At 40.9% G+C, this 17,854-nt stretch overlaps 1 protein-coding gene across 3 annotated transcripts in view; it reads left to right on the forward strand.

Annotated features, from left to right (window-relative positions):
* The window catches only part of pcdh11 (protocadherin 11), a 126,793-nt gene that overhangs the window by 849 nt on the left and 108,090 nt on the right, over positions 1 to 17,854 (forward strand). For all 3 annotated transcript variants that reach the window (XM_061047981.1, XM_061047980.1, XM_061047982.1), the window contains exons 2-3: positions 5,499 to 6,079; positions 12,208 to 14,715. In XM_061047981.1, the coding sequence (XP_060903964.1) occupies positions 5,540 to 6,079; positions 12,208 to 14,715 (3,048 nt within the window). In that variant the 5' untranslated portion in view covers positions 5,499 to 5,539. The remainder of the gene's footprint in view (positions 1 to 5,498; positions 6,080 to 12,207; positions 14,716 to 17,854) is intronic.

Consider the following 17,854-nt stretch of genomic DNA (forward strand, 5'->3'; position numbering starts at 1 on the left):
GCGCCTGTGCGCATTCAGAAACGCTGGAGAGCGCCCAATAGCCTAATTTATGTGGTCTGTAAAAAATCAAATTGACGTCCAAAACCGGCGAGGACCTGTGCTATATTTACTGAGAGCAGCATAAGCTTGGCGAGAATTAAGTGATAGTCTTGAAGGCACTTGGATAAATCAGGGTGTTGCAATAGTGGGTCATTTTGATTCCGTGCGTTTTCCTAGAGCTGCTCCAAAAAAGATAACAGGCGTCCCCACGCATGCACCTGATGTAAATAGGAATTACCCATGGACATGGTGCGTTTTGGAGACTGTAAGCTGAGTTGTCGCATTATGAATATGAACTGCGCGGTTGGTCACGACTTCGGGCGTCATTTAATCTTGTTCAACGCTGATCGCTAGATAGATAGGCCTACTTTCGAAGAGCATCCAACTGCAGGGACTTTATCGGTGCAGGTTTCTCAGCAGCTTGGCCGCTGAGGCTCGGTGCGTGGGTGCGCGGTAACAGCGCGCTCCTGGTCAAGCGGTTCAGATGTCATACAGTAGAACACAACCTCGGGGTCTGCCAGTCTGTTCACGCTCAGACTTCAAGAAAAAATAAAGAAAAATAAATAGATGCTTTCCACCAGGAGTACTTCAGTAGTCCCCGCTGGCCGGGAGATTAGCCGCCACAGTTGGTTGCTTGGCTTCCTAATATGTTATACCTGCCCTAAATGCAAGAGATTATTATTGGGTCAATTTCCACCCCACACACAAGGCACTCTGCACTCAATATTTGCTGGAGAATTAAATCAAATAGTAATGTAAAGCTTCCCAAGGTGAGCAGTGGGATATATTTTTGCTGTGAGCTGAAGCATTAGTATGAGAAAAAGGAAGAGTGAGTCTGTGAAAGCAGGCTAAAAATGTGTGATTTGTAATAGAAATAAAAATAGAAAAAGAACAAAAATTGCAATAATAACATTCACTCCTGCACATTAGCATATAAAAACCACCAGTTGATAAAGGGTAATTGATCCAACACCCTGAACTACAGTACGTGTTAAAACCAGACCTCCACTTATTAAATAATTAGATGGATAAATTCTACTTCACTTGTACCTTTCCTTCAGTCCTATAGAACCTCTGTTTATTCTCGTGAGTTTGTAGATTTAACATAAAGCCAGAGAGATGCTACTCAGTTGTCAAAGTTGTTGTCTTTCTTACTTTACTTTTAGTCTTAGCCTTTCAAATGCTGAACACTGGAGCTATTAGAACACACCCAAACTCCTTTCAAATCCTCTCTTCCACGGTCACTTTGACTTTATATTAAAAACGATGTCCTGCTCAAATAATCTGTACATCTTTAAAGCCAGCCTGAGTTTAGAGATCTTGTCCTGAAAATCTGTCTGATATTCACCATTCAGTGTTGCAGAGGTAGAAGAGCACTTTTCACTGCCTACAAAGGATAATTTATAAAATATGACAACCCACTTTAAATTTCTGTATTTCAAAATCCATTATGTTAAGAAGCTCAAATTCAGCACTAATAGAAAATATTATTTCCGTGTTGTGTATTGTCGTTGTGTTTAAGTGTTATTAAATTTGAAAATATTTTTTAGTAATTAGTTTTAAGCTACAGTGAAATGTTTTTGAGTCATTGTAAGAGCTCTAATTAAAGCAATTAATTAAAGTGTCCACAATTTTAGATTTGGTCACATCTTTATAAATATGCCTGCTTTTAAAATAAAAGTTAAAGATGACGTAAAGCTTCACCGCAAAGATCACACATATTTAGCATTCAAGTTACAGTCGCATGTGTGGACTGCCCTCTTGAGGTCCACGATTACAACGTTGTCAATTAGTTCATCATCTTGCTAATGCAGGGGAGGTTAGAAATATTTCCCAGCAAAAATTACAACAACAGCACTTTAGTAGTATACCCAAGGAGTATAAAAACTGATCAAATTGTAAAGAGCAGCCGGGCAACTCAAGACTTATTTTAGCTCTGTAATATCTGAACTTGAATATACATCTTTTATCACTATTAGTTCTATTTTTAACATAGTCAAAGAGGCCATTTATGTTGAACAGCATTTTCTTGCACTCTCTGACTTTCCAGTGTAACTTAGGTAATAAAGTCATAGTTGAAGTTTCCCCAGAGAAAACAACTTTCATTCCTCAGCCTTGTAAAGAGAATTGTTCAGGCTGTGTGGACAGAAAAAGAACTGACTGATCTTGACAGAAACCTGGTCTGTCAGGCTGTCAGCGATCCTTAAAGCTGATAAAAAAGAAAAAGCCCAAGACAATCGAAAGTATTATTTCAACCAATGCCCTCTTTTGAAAATCTCTGTTGGATCCAAAGACAATATTGATAGATACAACAGTGGTGAAAACCAGCTTTTGACAGTTAAATGACTTTGAGTGGTAGGGTCCCATCCTCAGACTAACTACACTGAAAGTGTTCAGTTGATGGTATCTTTAGGGGTGAAGGAAAAGGGTGACAGCAGCTGTATGTCTCCTCTCTCACTGCTACCTTCAGCCGATTCAAACACCGGGAAGGCCTGTCCATCACACAGCTGTGTAAAGTGATCCTGGGCCGGCCTGCTCCTCTTCACTCTGTGTCTCCCAAGAGGCAGGCTTGAGTTTGCCTACTGGATTCAACCTGCTGTCTGGGGCTCAAAATAGCATTTCAGGAGACTAGTGAAATGTAAGCAAAGGAGACACTCTGACTGACACCTAGGATTTCTCTTTCCCTCCCTCTTACTTTTTTTCCCCCTCCAGCACAATCCCTTCTCTCACCTAGCCTGTCCCTCATGGACAGGTTTATAAAGGGTTGTGACAAGTGAAAAGCCATGAAATGTTGAAAACCACTGATATAAAACAATAACCCACATTAAGGTAAAAAACAAGAGGAATAAACAAGTTAGTGTTGAACATTAACACCTGCTTTATGCCTACACAATTTCAAAGTTGCTAAATGTAGCGTTTTAGCTTCCTCTTTGGAAGAAATAGGTCGCTATAGCCATTTCCTATACATCTATTTTTTTTTATGTCACATACAAATTCAATTTGATTTCATAACATGGCTTTAGCATTGTCAAAGTATTCCTTTTGTTGCTACATTTCTTCTCCTGCATGTTCTCTGAGCCACAAAGCTAGTCCACCACTTCATCCTGAACATTAGTGTCACTCACTAGGAAGAGAGGGAATCTAGATCACGCTTTGATCTTTTCTGTTTTTTACACTTGGGCGAATCACATCCCATTTAAGGATGTAATTTAAACTACATTATGCATTGTGCGTGCTCAGCCTTGGACTGTGCTGCGCTCATCCCAGTAAAGCAATCGCTGCTCACTCAGAAAGAGGCACACTATAAAGCAAAGTGTGTCACAATGACTAATGTCATATATCTCATCAATATTTTGACATGGCACCACAACACTTCTTGCGTTATATGTCTAAAATGAATTACTCTCACACTGACACAATGTCAGACATGCTTTTATTTTGGTGCCACTGTTCTTTAATGAGTCTCATGTGACTGCTTTATGAAGTGTGTGAAAAGATATCTGTCTTTACACGCTGCATGAATGCCTTACAATTGTTGCTGATTCAAAACCTGCTTAATTAAATTCTTATTTTTAATCAATTCCCCTTTGTCGGCAGGCCAGGAGCTTCAATGGCTATGAACACTGTTGCCTTGCCAATTTAGAGGACCCCTGTAGTGCAGTTTAGGTAGTCATACCTTTTTCTATTGTTTGACTCCTGCAAATGGACGGATGGAAATTTCATAAAGCAGGAAATATTACAGTTCCCAGAGAGATATTTAAGGTCCCTAGTTACTGCAGGTATGTATGCAATTTCAGCACCAGCTGTACATGCTTTCTGTGATGGCTCTCAGACGCTTTTGCCATACGTTGAAGGAAATTGACGTTAAATTTCAAGGCAGCTGCCTAATAAATACCAGCCGGTATCTCGGGGAAAATCATATGAGGTTGATAAACACTCAAAGGGTTGGTGGACCTAAACACACAGGGGGATATGAGCAATGAAATTATATTAGTCGTTAAATATATTGCGCTGGAATACACATGGGGCACTGGTATTATAATGAGAAATAAATATGGCTGTGCGTTGGTGGCTCTGCCCTGGTAGTACGTCACCACACTCTGAAAACAACTCAAAGACTAGTGATGCGAGTCTGTTGTCATACTTATTACATCTCCTAAACACAAACATGCTTTTATAATTGCGCTGCATTACAACCGCTCTTAAAAAAGCCCATAAAGCCTGTGACCAAGCCTTTTACAGAGAGCCATGAAAATATGCAATATATGCAGGAATGTATTAAAAAAAATGAATAAGTCAAAGAAGTCGGCCAGCAAACCACATGAAATAGCTCCCCTTACAACTGACTAAATAACCTACTAATTAGCCGGTGGAAAGCAGTCAATATTTAATGCTAGCATATACTGGCAGGGAGGGCATTGCAGAATATGACTCCTTCATCATCTTCCAATGACCTACTTGGGTTTTGGCAATTGAGGTTATCGCCCTTTGGCAAGACCTCGCACATTTAAAACAGTGAACGATTTTGTAGAACAACAGCATCAAAGAAAGTGGCACTAAACACAAAGTGTTATTAATGAATTATGTTAACTGATGGTGAGCCCATCTGCTCTGCATTTTCTGTTAAGGGTTTCATCAGAGGAATCTTTCAGGACAAGCAGTAAACTGTATGCTATTTAAATTTGATGTTGGAAAAAACACATTCATCAGGATGTAATGAAGTTATGATTAAATTTCACTAATTTGACTGATGGCTGCTCCTGCAATAAATTATTCCACATTGTTGTCTCTTTCCACGGCAGTTAGGCTGAACAGTGCTCTTATCGCACTGCGAATGTTTACACACATGGGCGTTCATGAAATATTTGCGAGCTCAATTGTTTACATTCAGAGCAAATGAGGTTGTCCATTAATAGCTGCTGTCAAGCAATACGGCTGCGAGAGTGTGTGTGTGTCTGTGTGTGTTCATGCATGGAAGCACCAATGCTTAAGGCTCAATTCTGCTGCTTTCAAATCAGCTCAACTCTGTTAGTGAGGTGCAGTTTATGAAGTCACCGCTGCACATTATTGACTCAGATTTGAATTTTTTTCTGCACACTAGTTTGTGGAAAAGATTTTTGAAGCAATAGCAAACTCGAAACAGCAAACTGAACAGCTTTTATACTTGAAAACGAATGAAACGGATAGATGGAATACATGAACTATTAACCTTTTACTTGTCCGCTTGCTCAATAGACGCCATCAAAGGTTAATTGTGTAAAACTGCAGTTAATCTGACCTCAAAGATACTGGGAAGGACATGGACTCAGAGCTAGTTAGGATGAATAGGTCAAGTTGATAACTGTCCTTGAGAAAAAATAGTAATAATAATCGCAGTACTTGAATGCCTTATAATTCTTACATTGACCATGTGTCCTCTGTTTTTCTCTATCTTTACTCTCTTGGCTCTCTTGAGGCAGAATTGCTGCTGTAGAAGGGAAGCTACCATCAACCTTTGAGTATGGACTTAGCAGGTCAGGCTCATGTGCTGGTGGTCTTGCTCGCCAGCGTGGTCCTGCTGTGTCTGGCCCAGGAGAGAGACTACACGGTGAAGGAAGAGCAACCGGAGAACGTCCGCATCGGGAACCTGCGCAGGGACCTGGACCTCAGCCTAGACCCTAACATCAGGCTGTCCTCTCCGTTGCAGTTCAAGCCTGTGTACAAGACAGGTGACGTGCCTTTAGTGAGGGTGGAGGCCAGCACGGGGGAGATCTTTACAACCAATCACCGAATCGACCGGGAGAAGCTGTGCTCAGGGGTCTTCGCTGAGAAACGCTGCTACTATGAGATAGAGGTGGCCGTGCTGCCCGATGAGATCTTCAGATTGGTCAAGATCCGCTTCCTGATCGAGGATGTAAATGACAACGCACCACTTTTCCAGTCAACTGTTATAAACATCTCCATCCCAGAGAACACAGCCATCAACACTCGATACCCTGTGCCCTCAGCATTTGACCCTGATGTAGGGATCAATGGGATCCAACATTACGAGCTGGTCAAGGTGAGGCTGTCTCCTCTTCCATTTCTCAAACAAACACACAGAAAATCAAAACTGAAAATGTGCTTAGTTGTGTTCCAAGGTTGCCTCTGTTAACTTGCTATTGATACTAGCCATGATATTCAGGGGAGACTCTTTTGAAAAAAAACAGGGACTTTATTTGGTTTTAAGTTCATTGTAACTTGTGTTGGTGTAAATGAACGCTATAACTGTTTGGGGAGATTGTTGACAATTACCATTGATAATGTGCCACAGGGCAAGAGCTATGGTCCTATGTGAATTTGATCATTAACATTTTTGAAACTTTAGGCTTCACACACATCTTTTTCCATAGTTACACATTTTCTACCTAATCTTGGGTGTTTTTTTGTGGATCTAAAGCTCTTTTCTCAAGGTCGGGGACATACTTTTTCATATTATGATCTATCCCTTTAGAATTTTCATGCCTGTCATCTATAATTAGATTAGTAATAATCAAGATAATCTGATGCTGCATATCTAAGTAAAGATCCTGAAAGACTCACTCCACTAAAAATGGACTTTGATAGATGATATAACTGTGTGTCTACAGTCTCATGTCTAAACTAAAAGCCATCTTGTACAAAGCATTTTAGTTTGATTGTGAATCAATGAAAGATATTGGAAGTGAAAGATAGGAGCCCTATGATACTGGAAGTCCAATAGTAAACACATTTATTTCATAGACTTAATAACATAAAATGGCTTTTAGTCAAATAAAGATGATCAGAACAATGACAAACCAGAGACCACCATAGCAATCGATCTTTGAGAAATAATTTCTTACAGGAATAAAGATACAGAAAGTTTGATTTAATTTACTTATTTTCAAAAGCCCCAATGAAGGGATGTATCACATCCAAGCTGAATAACAAACTGCACACAAATTATTGATGAATCTCTTACACACTGCTGTGTCTGCAGTATGCCAACTTCTATATGAGGTCTGATTAGTTGCTATTTTTTAATCTTCAAGTCCTTGTGATATTGTCTTTGCTCCATTTTTATCCCATATGGTTTTCATCAAATATTATTCAGCTCTGCATTATAGCTTCTCCTGTAAAACTGCTATATTACTATAGGACTGAAGTGCATATTGAAAAACTGACCTACTTTTCCATAGAGTGGAAAATACTAAGAAGCCTACAATGTTTCATACTAGGTATTAATATGCCCAAATGTTCTATTTCATTATGAGAGAAAGCTTTAAAGAAGGGGAGCTTTTCTCCATGTATAGTAATATCTCACAGTACAAAGTGCACACACAGCATATAATGTATGTCCAATTTCCAGCAACAGGTTACATGTGCTGAACATGGTAGATTTAAGCAAGTGAGAATGAATGCACTATATTATGTTAATGGATGTCTCATGCAGGCCTAGGAGAAGCTTTCCTTCATCATCTAATTGATGCTTTATTAAACCGCAGTGCAATATTCTCCCTTGCCTAATGGAGTCAGCCCTAAATTTATACATGTAGGATAATATCATGCATTCTTCATTTATAGTCCAGACAACACTCTGTGCTCGGTGGATAGATGAATATCGGAGATGACATGAGCTCTTACAAATTAAGTGTAATTAAAGAGGGAGATGCAAGCACTCTGGAGGAAACCCTAAACATAATAAGTAAAGAGAGGTTCTGGATTTGAGAGCATGGTGCAAGACAGAAATGACAAGTCCATCACAGACTCTCAAATGAAGTTCACACTGGTTGGAGGGAACAGAACTGTGGCTGTCCGTGTCTGCCTTGAATACCAATTTGCATTTTTAAAGACTCCCACTGCCAAGGCCTTTCCAGCGCAGTGTTCTGAATTGTTTATAACTAAAATCATCAACCAAATGTCCTGCTCATTATGATGATCATCTGCAATCATATAATTTGCCCTCTCCACGACATAAAATTCTTGCCTAGACTGCAGTGGTATTATATTTTGCAGGGAATTCTTTTTAGAACATCCTCAGCACTGCGTTCCTGATTATCTTCTTGTCATTATATTGTGCTCCAGATTAATTGTATAAGAGTGAGCTACAGGGAGAAAAGCATTAAGGGAGCCAGAAACATTTGCAACTGTTAGTGTGTTAGTCCTTTATTCCTGAAGAAGAGTAGAAAGCAAAGGGTTTAGTGTGGAAAGAATGTGCAAGCATTTCCAAGAATAGCTCGTGGCCACTAAGCCACCCTTGGACTATCTTTGTTTGGTCCTGTGAGATTTGTCTCAGAATCTCCCTCAGAAGGATAGTTTGCCCAGTTTTCTTGTGTTGTGGAGGGCAGAGGACTGAAATTGATGCCATTGTGTGGCACAGTGTGACATACTCAATGGCTCTACACTCCACATGTGGCGTGCCTAAGATGTCAACATACCAAACAGATGAGAGGAACATGGTAGCCCCTTTTTGTACCACTAGTCCTTTTTCCGAAAGCTAAGAGGGACAACCGGTAATTACATCCTACACAATGCTGTGGCACTGCACTTAATGGGTGGTAATCACACTCTGAGTGAAACTCTGCCATCAGGGTAGTGCAGTGGTGTGTTGCGTCACCTGAACTGCAGAGACGGCGTCCTAAGAAATGGTCAAGGTTAGGGAAAGCAATCACATGCATGGATGGAGGAGGATCTCCTGTGAAAGCAGATTTGATCATTATACATATTCACAGGATTACTCAGAGACCAACTCAGAAACATGGTCATGGGAGTGCCAGATAGCCTATTGGTTGCCTATGAGCCCCATGTACAGAGGCTATGGTCCTCGTCGCCGCGGGATGGGTTACAATCTGCCCTTGTCCCTTTGCTGCATGTCATCCCCCACTCTCTCCTCCCAACATTTCCTGTCTCTCTTCATCTGTTCTATCCAATAAAGACAAAAATGGCCACATGGTCATGACTTAAGGAGATTCTTCTGTTATTTTTGCTTGGTTTTGTGGTTAAGTTGGAGTTTTGGCCCCCTATTATTTCCTATTATACCAGTTATATATAATTTGCTGCAGCACATACTTCCTAAATCCAAGTTGAAGCTTTGTCGTTATCTTCAGACACATTAAAAGTGGTTGGCTACTTATTTAATGTAGATGAATGTTCTGCTGCTAGATAAGCTATGTTCCCTTAGAATCTGGATAATGAAGTGGGTGTCTGTATTTTGGTTGAGCAATTTGGAGAGCACTTACACTTCACCTTTTGCCATCTCTTGCATTTTTGCCAGGGTATTTTGGAATCTACTTGGTTGCTACATGTCTATTTGAAATACACCTAACATTCTTTGAGTAGTTGGAGTGGTCCTTTAGCTTGTACTCCAAGTCTCAGCTTCAATCATTCCATTCCTTAACTGCCTCTTACTCTGCATCTGAAGATGCAAAATGAATTCAAGATTCAATCCCACGTTGCAAGAAAGTTGTGATCAATGTGTTGCTTGCTGCCTATAAGCAGTGAGTAGGACTATTGGTCAGAGAGCTCACTATCAAGCATTTCCAGTTTTCATTAGCATCCTATTTTGACACATTTTCATCCTCTAAGGGATGACCAAAAGAGAAACAATTCCCAGCTTATTTTGTCTTAATTATATGCATGAGATCATGGCTGGGGGGCAAGAGTGGCTGAGGGATTGAGGAAAAGAATGAAGAAAGAATGAGAGGTAGAGAAGGAGAGAGAGAGAGACAGAGAGAGAGAGAGAGAGAGAGAGGGTTTCTATCAGCATTATAAAGAGGTGCTATAGCTTGTGATGAATTGCCCTCCCTGGTTAGCCCCATCCATGGGCATCACCGTGACTGGAGTCCTCCTGATATATTCACAGCCCAATCTCAGTCTCCTCTTAGTTTTAATAAGGTCATCAAGTTGACTGAAAGATGCATCCATTGATAATCTGAAGAGCTGCCTGCAGAACGGGATTCAGAGTCTTCCTTCCCTCTGCATCTGCCACCCCTGCTTCTGTCAGTGTCCCTCAATCATTTTCATTTAAATTAGCCAACCCTTGATTAAATTCAGAACTAGGTACCTCCCACATAAACAAAGCACTGTTTTGTACTCTTCCCACTGCTGAGACCTGGTGATGTTTTATAAAAAGAAAGGCATGTCATCAGAGTTCAAGAAGACATACACCTGCTCAGTTTTTGTGTGTTGAAAGCGTGAGGCATACAATGTGCACACTTAGCTGTTTAGACAGATTTGTCCTTCTCACTCAGCCTTAGGGTTTCCAGTGAGTGATTCATGCTAGTATTTGGCCTTTTCTTAGCCTGCCCTAGATCTTATCACAATCCACCAGACTAATTTTGCATTCAGGAGGATGCACCGCCTGTGAGATAGCTCTCTTCAACTTATTGAAATGCATTGAGTGCTGTCTTGTCAGTTGTAAAATTGTGCGAAACCAAGACAAAAGCATAGAGGAAATGCTGGCTCATAAATCATTGTGCAGCATTCCCTTTGACACATCCTAACTCAACATCCTACTATTAACATCAGGCTTTGCCAAATATCAGTGTGCAGATACTCAGCTACTGTGCCGAATCTGTGAACTATTCAAACAACTGAGAATGGCGGAGCTTTGTGCGGATTGAGTAGTGCTTAGCTATAGAGCGCCAAGAATGTTGTCTTGGACCTTTTAGATATGACAGAAATAGTTCTGCAATGTGCATAAAGATTCAACACAGTTCATCCATAAGGCGTTATCTCTGCTATTTCACATATACTCTTATATGACTTGTCTGCTTATCTCTATATGACTTTAGCTGTCCAGAAGGATTGCAAATAAGGTCTGAAAGATCATTGCTGCAGCGTTGGCTGGTTTAAGTAGTTCTGTCAATCACTGACATGTTGACGACATTCCCTCGGCAAGCAGTTTTTCAGAGTACACAGTAATTTACATGCTGCAGCTGCACGTTTTCTTGTGTCGGCTACAACACTGTTGGCACAAGGATAGTCCCATGTTTTAAAACCTATCGAGGTCTCTTGTTCCCAGAATTTGGGAGAAATGTTCCTTCCTTGAAAGAGGAGCATGTATGTATCTTAATCTTATTTGATAGCTGTGCCTAGACAGAGTAATCTCTTCCAACATTATGTGCAGCATGAAGCTTATCTCTTTAAAGAGGATGCTTTTTCTTGTTTTACCATGAAACTGCTTCTGACTGAAAGAGCTTCAAAGGGCTTCTTTGTTTCATAATGTGCATGCAGCTCATTCATGAGCTTGATCTTCTCCTTATTTCCTCCCCCTACTATCTCTTTTCCTCTTTTTTTGTCACTTGTCTCTCTCCATCCTTCGTCCTCTTCTCCTTCTTCTTGTTTAAATTGAAACAGTTAGGGATCCGTAGTACACCCCATCTGGCTTCTTTTTTGTTGAGTAATACGCAATTACTTTTAACAGCAACTGCCATTTCCTCTGGTTTGGGGATTACTTTTACATTTGTTTTCATTTTCCCCTGGCTTTACTTGTGCCTAGATTTAGCTTTTCTTGAGCAAGAAGCCTTTCTAATATTCTGGGTTTTCACTTCCTTCTCTTAATCTATGGTGATCTAGTTTTGCAGTGTTTGTGAAAATCGGAAGCTATTTGTTAATTTCCTTTTCAAGCCTTCTCTCTCTCCTCATGAAGTTGAGATATTGCAACACTGCCTGCTTTACCTTCTTATGGTTTCTTGTGTCAAGTTAGAATAAGTTGAAATGTATAATTTGAGTGACGGCAAAAGGAATGGGATGGGAGGCTAAAGAGTCATACAAATTGCTTCAAGCTTTTGAAGCTAGGAGAGTTGGAGGGGATTTGATGAACTTAAAAGATTGATAAAGTTCCTGTTGAATATATTTTAAAAAAATAGTAACACAAGATACTATTGATGAACTATTACTCAAATTAGATCATTAGAGAATCAAAGAACCAGCTGTTTAGTTTTGACGTTTATTACTGCCCAAAAGGGGTTACAAATAAATCTGAAGGAGCCAAGGGAAAAAATCTCATCAAAAGCTTTAGTTTTCCTAGAAACAAAAACAAAATTTACATAAGAGTGGAAAAACAACAATGCTTCTAAATTAATGGCTGCTTGTTAGAATGAATTTGACATTTATATTGATACATGCATATTATTATCATTAATTGACAAACTAAATGTAACTCAAAATCTCTTCTTGTCCTTACAGAGTGTCAGCGAGTTTGGCTTAGACATCATTGAGACTCCTGAAGGGGACAAGTGGCCACAGCTTATTGTTCAGCAGAACCTTGACCGCGAGCAGAAGGACACCTTCGTAATGAAGATAAAGGTGGAGGACGGTGGCAACCCTCCCAAGTCCAGCACTGCCATTCTCCAAGTCACCATTTCTGATGTCAATGACAATCGTCCCATCTTCAAGGACAGTGAGCTGGAGGTCACAGTACCAGAGAATGCCCCCATGGGGACATCAGTTGCTCAGCTCCATGCCACGGATGCAGACCTGGGCTCCAACGCACAGATCCACTTTGCCTTCAGCAACCAGATCTCTGCCTCAACCAAGCGTCACTTTGCCATCGATAGCTCTACAGGACTCATCACAGTGAAGCAGCCTCTTGACCGGGAGGTAACTCCTGTTCACAAACTCATTGTCCTGGCCAGTGATGGCAGCTCCACTCCTTCCAGAGCCACAGTGATTGTTAATGTAACAGATGTTAATGACAATGTTCCTACCATAGACACTCGCTACATTATCAACCTGGTTAATGGGACTGTTCTTCTGTCTGAGAATGCACCTCTAAACACCAAAATAGCCCTAATTACTGTTACTGACAAGGATGCAGATCTTTATGGTAAAGTAGCTTGCTACACTGACCATGATGTTCCTTTCCGGCTGAAGCCTGTCTTTAATGATCAATTCCTACTAGAGACGGCTGCCCCCCTAGATTATGAGACGACTCGAGAATATGCAATTAAGATAGTGGCCTCGGATAGAGGGACGCCTCCTTTGAACACTTCAGCTATGGTTTTAATTAAAATCAAGGATGAGAACGACAATGCACCCATCTTCCCCCAGCCGGAAATCCAACTTTCCATACCGGAGAACAATGATCCTTCTACACAGTTAATAAAAATCAGTGCCACTGACGCAGACAGCGGACATAATGCTGAGATTATTTATACTCTTGGCCCTGATGCGCCTGATGGTTTTAACGTAGACAGGCGGTCAGGAATCCTTTCTGTTGGCAAACGACTGGACAGAGAGAAGCAGGAGAGGTACTCATTCACTGTCATAGCGAAGGACAATGGCTCCACATCCCTGCAGAGCAATGTCACTGTCAGGCTAATCGTCCAGGACCTTAATGACAACAGCCCAGCTTTCACACACCCAGAGTACAACTTCTATGTGCCTGAGAACCTGCCCCTCTACGGAACCGTGGGCTTAATCACAGTGACTGATGCAGATGCGGGAGATAATGCTGTTATAACCCTGTCCATTTTGAATGGCAAAGACAATTTCATCATCGACCCCCAAACTGGTGTGATAAAACCCAATATCACCTTTGACAGGGAGCAGCAGAGCTCTTACACATTTATGGTCAAGGCAGTTGATGCAGGGCAACCTCCAAGCTCCTCTTACGCCAAGGTCACTATCAATGTAGTCGATGTGAATGACAATCGCCCAGTTTTTGTCATCCCATCATCCAATTACTCATATGACCTAGTACGGGCCACCACCACACCTGGCGCTGTGGTCACCAGAGTGTTTGCCATTGACAATGACACAGGTATGAATGCTGAGCTGCAGTACAGTATTATCAGTAGCATCATCATCACATCTAGGGTCTCTCCTCGAGGTCTCTTCGCCATTGACAAAATAACGGGTAACATTACACTGCAGGAGAAAATAGTAGTAGCTGACCAGGGGCTGCATAGGCTGGTGGTCAAGGTCAAAGATCTAGGCCAGCCTGAGTCATTACATGCCATAGCCCTTATTCACTTGTTTGTCAATGACACTGTGTCAAATGCCACCTTTATCCAAGAGCAGCTACGAAAAAGCATGGAGACACCTTTGGACCGTAACATAGGGGACAGTGAGGTATCACCTCAGGCCAATGGATATGTGATTGTTGTCATAGCTATCATAGCAGGGACCATGACTGTCATCTTGGTGATTTTTGTGACTGCCTTGGTGCGGTGCCGACAGACGCCCAGACACAAAGTTGTACAGAAGGGCAAACAGAGTGGAGAATGGGTTTCACCTAACCAAGAGAACCGTCAGATCAAAAAGAAGAAGAAGAGAAAGAAGCGATCCCCAAAAAGCCTCCTCCTGAACTTTGTGACCATAGATGAATCCAAGCCTGACGACCCTACCCATGAGCATGTAAATGGTACACTCGATCTCCCCGTGGAGTTAGAGGAGCAAACCATGGGGAAGTACAACTGGGCCACCACGCCTACCACCTTCAAACCCGACAGCCCAGATTTAGCCAAGCATTACAAGTCAGCTTCCCCTCAGCCTACATTTCAAATCAAACCGGAGACCCCAGTGGCCCCAAAGAAACACCACGTGATCCAGGAGCTCCCTTTGGACAACACATTTGTGGTGGGCTGTGACTCACTCTCCAAGTGCTCATCGACTAGTTCCGACCCATACAGTGTCTCAGAGTGCAGCTGTCAGGGGGGATTCAAGACTGCGGGGCAAATCACCACCCGACAGGTAATTCATGACTTCCTTTTTAAACCCTCCCACACTAGTCCCCACTCACACTCCCCTTGGTGTCCCATGGTAGGTGATTTGAAAGGGAGAGGGTGGCAGCATGAAGCCAGGGGATATTCCCACTCTGACCATGATCATGACTATATGAATGTCATTTGCACTTAAAAAAAAGTGTGCCCAAGACTTGCCATAAAAATTTTAAAATAATTAGTTCCATTAAAAACAGCAAACGTTTCCCATAAGTGATTGTTTTTGATTTATGTATGTATGTACCCCTTTCATAAGAGCAACCATAATTGCATTATCATCTTCAAAAATACATGGGCAGGTTAGTTCCATATTGAAAGCTTGGGTAATGGAAGCAGTACAATTATAACAACTCGTTATTTTAAACTAAAGGTTACTGGCAACAAAGCTCGATTTGAAGAGCATGGGTTAGGCCGGATTCTGTCAGGCTCTCTACTGATGTATTTAAGGTCAAGGGACAATCATGCTGTGTGCTAATATATTTGACTGACGTGTTTAAATGAGGCGAGCAGAAAAAAAACAAGTGCATCACCAAGAGAAGCAATTTATCTGGTATTCATTTAAACAAAAGTGTGAAGGTGACGCACAAAACAACAACAAAAAGGTATCTTGACATGCTAAAAAAAAACTTGATAAATAATCCTGTTTTTTTGTTGCTTCTAGCCTGAAAAATTAAGTGCTGCCTTAACCGTACAAGTGAGGCTTTGTGGAAGAGAGCCTCATTTAAATGCCAAGGTACAGCAAAGGGCTTATGATTCCCTAAGAGATATGTGCCAAATGCGAAGTGCCCCAATAAATAAAAGCTGGCGAGGGAAATAAATGTAAATCAGAGGTAAAGAGAGGTGGCCTTGCTCTGTGCTGACAGCCAGAGCCGAGCACTGTGGGGAAGACTGAGTACTGCTTGGGGCAGGCGGGGGGGAGGGGGTCACAGAGATCAAGGTGACGCAGAGCCTTGAGACCAATATACTTAAACACCAAGGGAGCAGTAGTCCATAAAAGAGCCTGCCCGGCCGACATTGCATTTAGCCCATAAATGCTCTACTTTAATGACCCCAATTATTGTTATTAATGGCATATGTAGATACACATTCTTCACATCCTTTAAATTAGCTCACATTGGAGAGGATGCAATAACATCACAACAAAGGTTTGCTGTGATGTGTGGTTTAGTTTGCGTATGTCCATACTATCACAAGCACAATGGAACTAATCAAGGCTGACTAGTCTGTGCACAAGGTTGCAATTTATTTAAAAAAAAAATGTGGGGCTATACGACGTTTTCACAAAGTGTCAAACTTTCTGTGGAATTTGCTTGCTTTTTTTAAACCATTTTCCTTTTTTCTCATTTTGTGTTTTTTTTTCCCACATGTATATATTTTTGAAAGTTGGGTTGTTGCTAGGTTGCACTGGCTTTCTTTTTTGTTATTGTTTTGATCATAATTATCACAACTGCCATTCATCCAATTCTGGGTCAATTTCATGATATTGCATCAATAATTGATTTTGTTTGATGAGGTGCTTGCTTTTGTTTGTGTCTAGCCTCACATTGCACACAGTTTTCAGATCTGTGGTTCATATCTGCCTTTTTGGCTCACAATACGCTTCTGTTTGACATCTAGCAAGCATTCAAATTCCTCATGGCATAGTTTTGGTAAATGACTGTTGATCCCGTGAAGTAATATGCTAAGTATAATTCATGAAGACACCCACACAGAGTTGATAGTCATTCCCTTCATCCACCTTCTATTCAAAACCCTGGTTAAAAGCTATGCTCTGCCACGGTACATTATACATAAGCTTACAACATGCCCTTGGTACGAAAGATTTAATTCATAATGTGTTTATACGACACACTGACGACTTGTCAGGATGAGTTCCCGTCTAACTACTACTGAGTGCCCTGAAATATGCAGAAATATTCAGACTGTGTTCTACTATTCTGAATTATTATCTGCCATGAATTTTATGCTTTAAGGATTTAAATTGATTTTCGCTTATGTTGTTGATCAGAGCGGAGTATATTTGTCGGATTCATTTAAAATCAATGAATTTATGATCAGTAAACGTCCTTCCACATCCTGAGGCCCTCTTTATACCAGTTTTTTTCTTAGTTGTTTGTATTCATTTCTCCAAAAAAGGTTATGTTTTTTCAGCATAACAGTCTCACATTTTGGTGACACGACTCTCACACACGCCAGTAATTTCAGTTTTTATCAAGAAAAATCTGTCCTCATTGCTTCTCCTCACCAAGCATATCTTCAGTGATGTTAAGCTGATAATACATCTTTTTTTTCTTGTCCCCTTGAGCAATTGACAAGTGATGCCTCCCACTTTAGACATTAGATTTCCCATCAGTTTTAAGAGTGCTTATTTAAAGCCTGTGTCAAGGAAAAGAAAAAGCATGGAGCTTCGCCTGATGAGAATCAGTGGCTGCAAAGGTTAATTAAATGCACTAAAGGGTTAATCACTCGTAATACAGTATGATTAAAATCACCGTAATTAGGTTTCGAATGAGACTGATAAGAAAGAGGAGAAAAGACAGCCTTCCTTTAAGATTATCAGTGATGCCACATAGTATCCTTGGGTGAGTCACGTTCTCAGAATCGAAAGCGATGAGACAAAAGATGACCAGCTGTACTGTTTGTTTAAGCACCATTATAAGTTAATCTCTGCTTGATTTTTATCTTTGTGCTCCTTTAAAGAAAAATCTATTTTCAAAGTCTAAAGAAGAACACTTAAAAAAAAAGCCACTCCTACAAAAAAAGCCTTGTTGCTTTTATCTGAAGAGGCAAAAAAGAGACTATTTCAACACTCTTGAATTTCAAGAGATCATTTCAAGTGTTGCTGTTAAAAGAAAAGCTGCATTTTTGTCGGTCAATGCCAGCTATTCTGTCTCCCTTGAGCCTTAAAACCTAATACCACAAGTCCAAAAAGCAAAGATCACAGCCAGGTTCTCGTGTTTTCCTTTTTGTTCATCAAAGTGACAGATGGTGCTTTGGTGCCTTTACAGTGATCTCTCGTTGCCCCACACCCTCCCACACACCTAAAGCAGCTGAAAATAAAGCAGACAAAAAGCCCACCCATGAAATAACAATTGATAGGGCACGCAGGA

Source organism: Labrus mixtus, chromosome 10, assembly GCF_963584025.1.
Source record: "Labrus mixtus chromosome 10, fLabMix1.1, whole genome shotgun sequence".
Classification (NCBI taxonomy): Eukaryota; Metazoa; Chordata; class Actinopteri; order Labriformes; family Labridae; genus Labrus; species Labrus mixtus.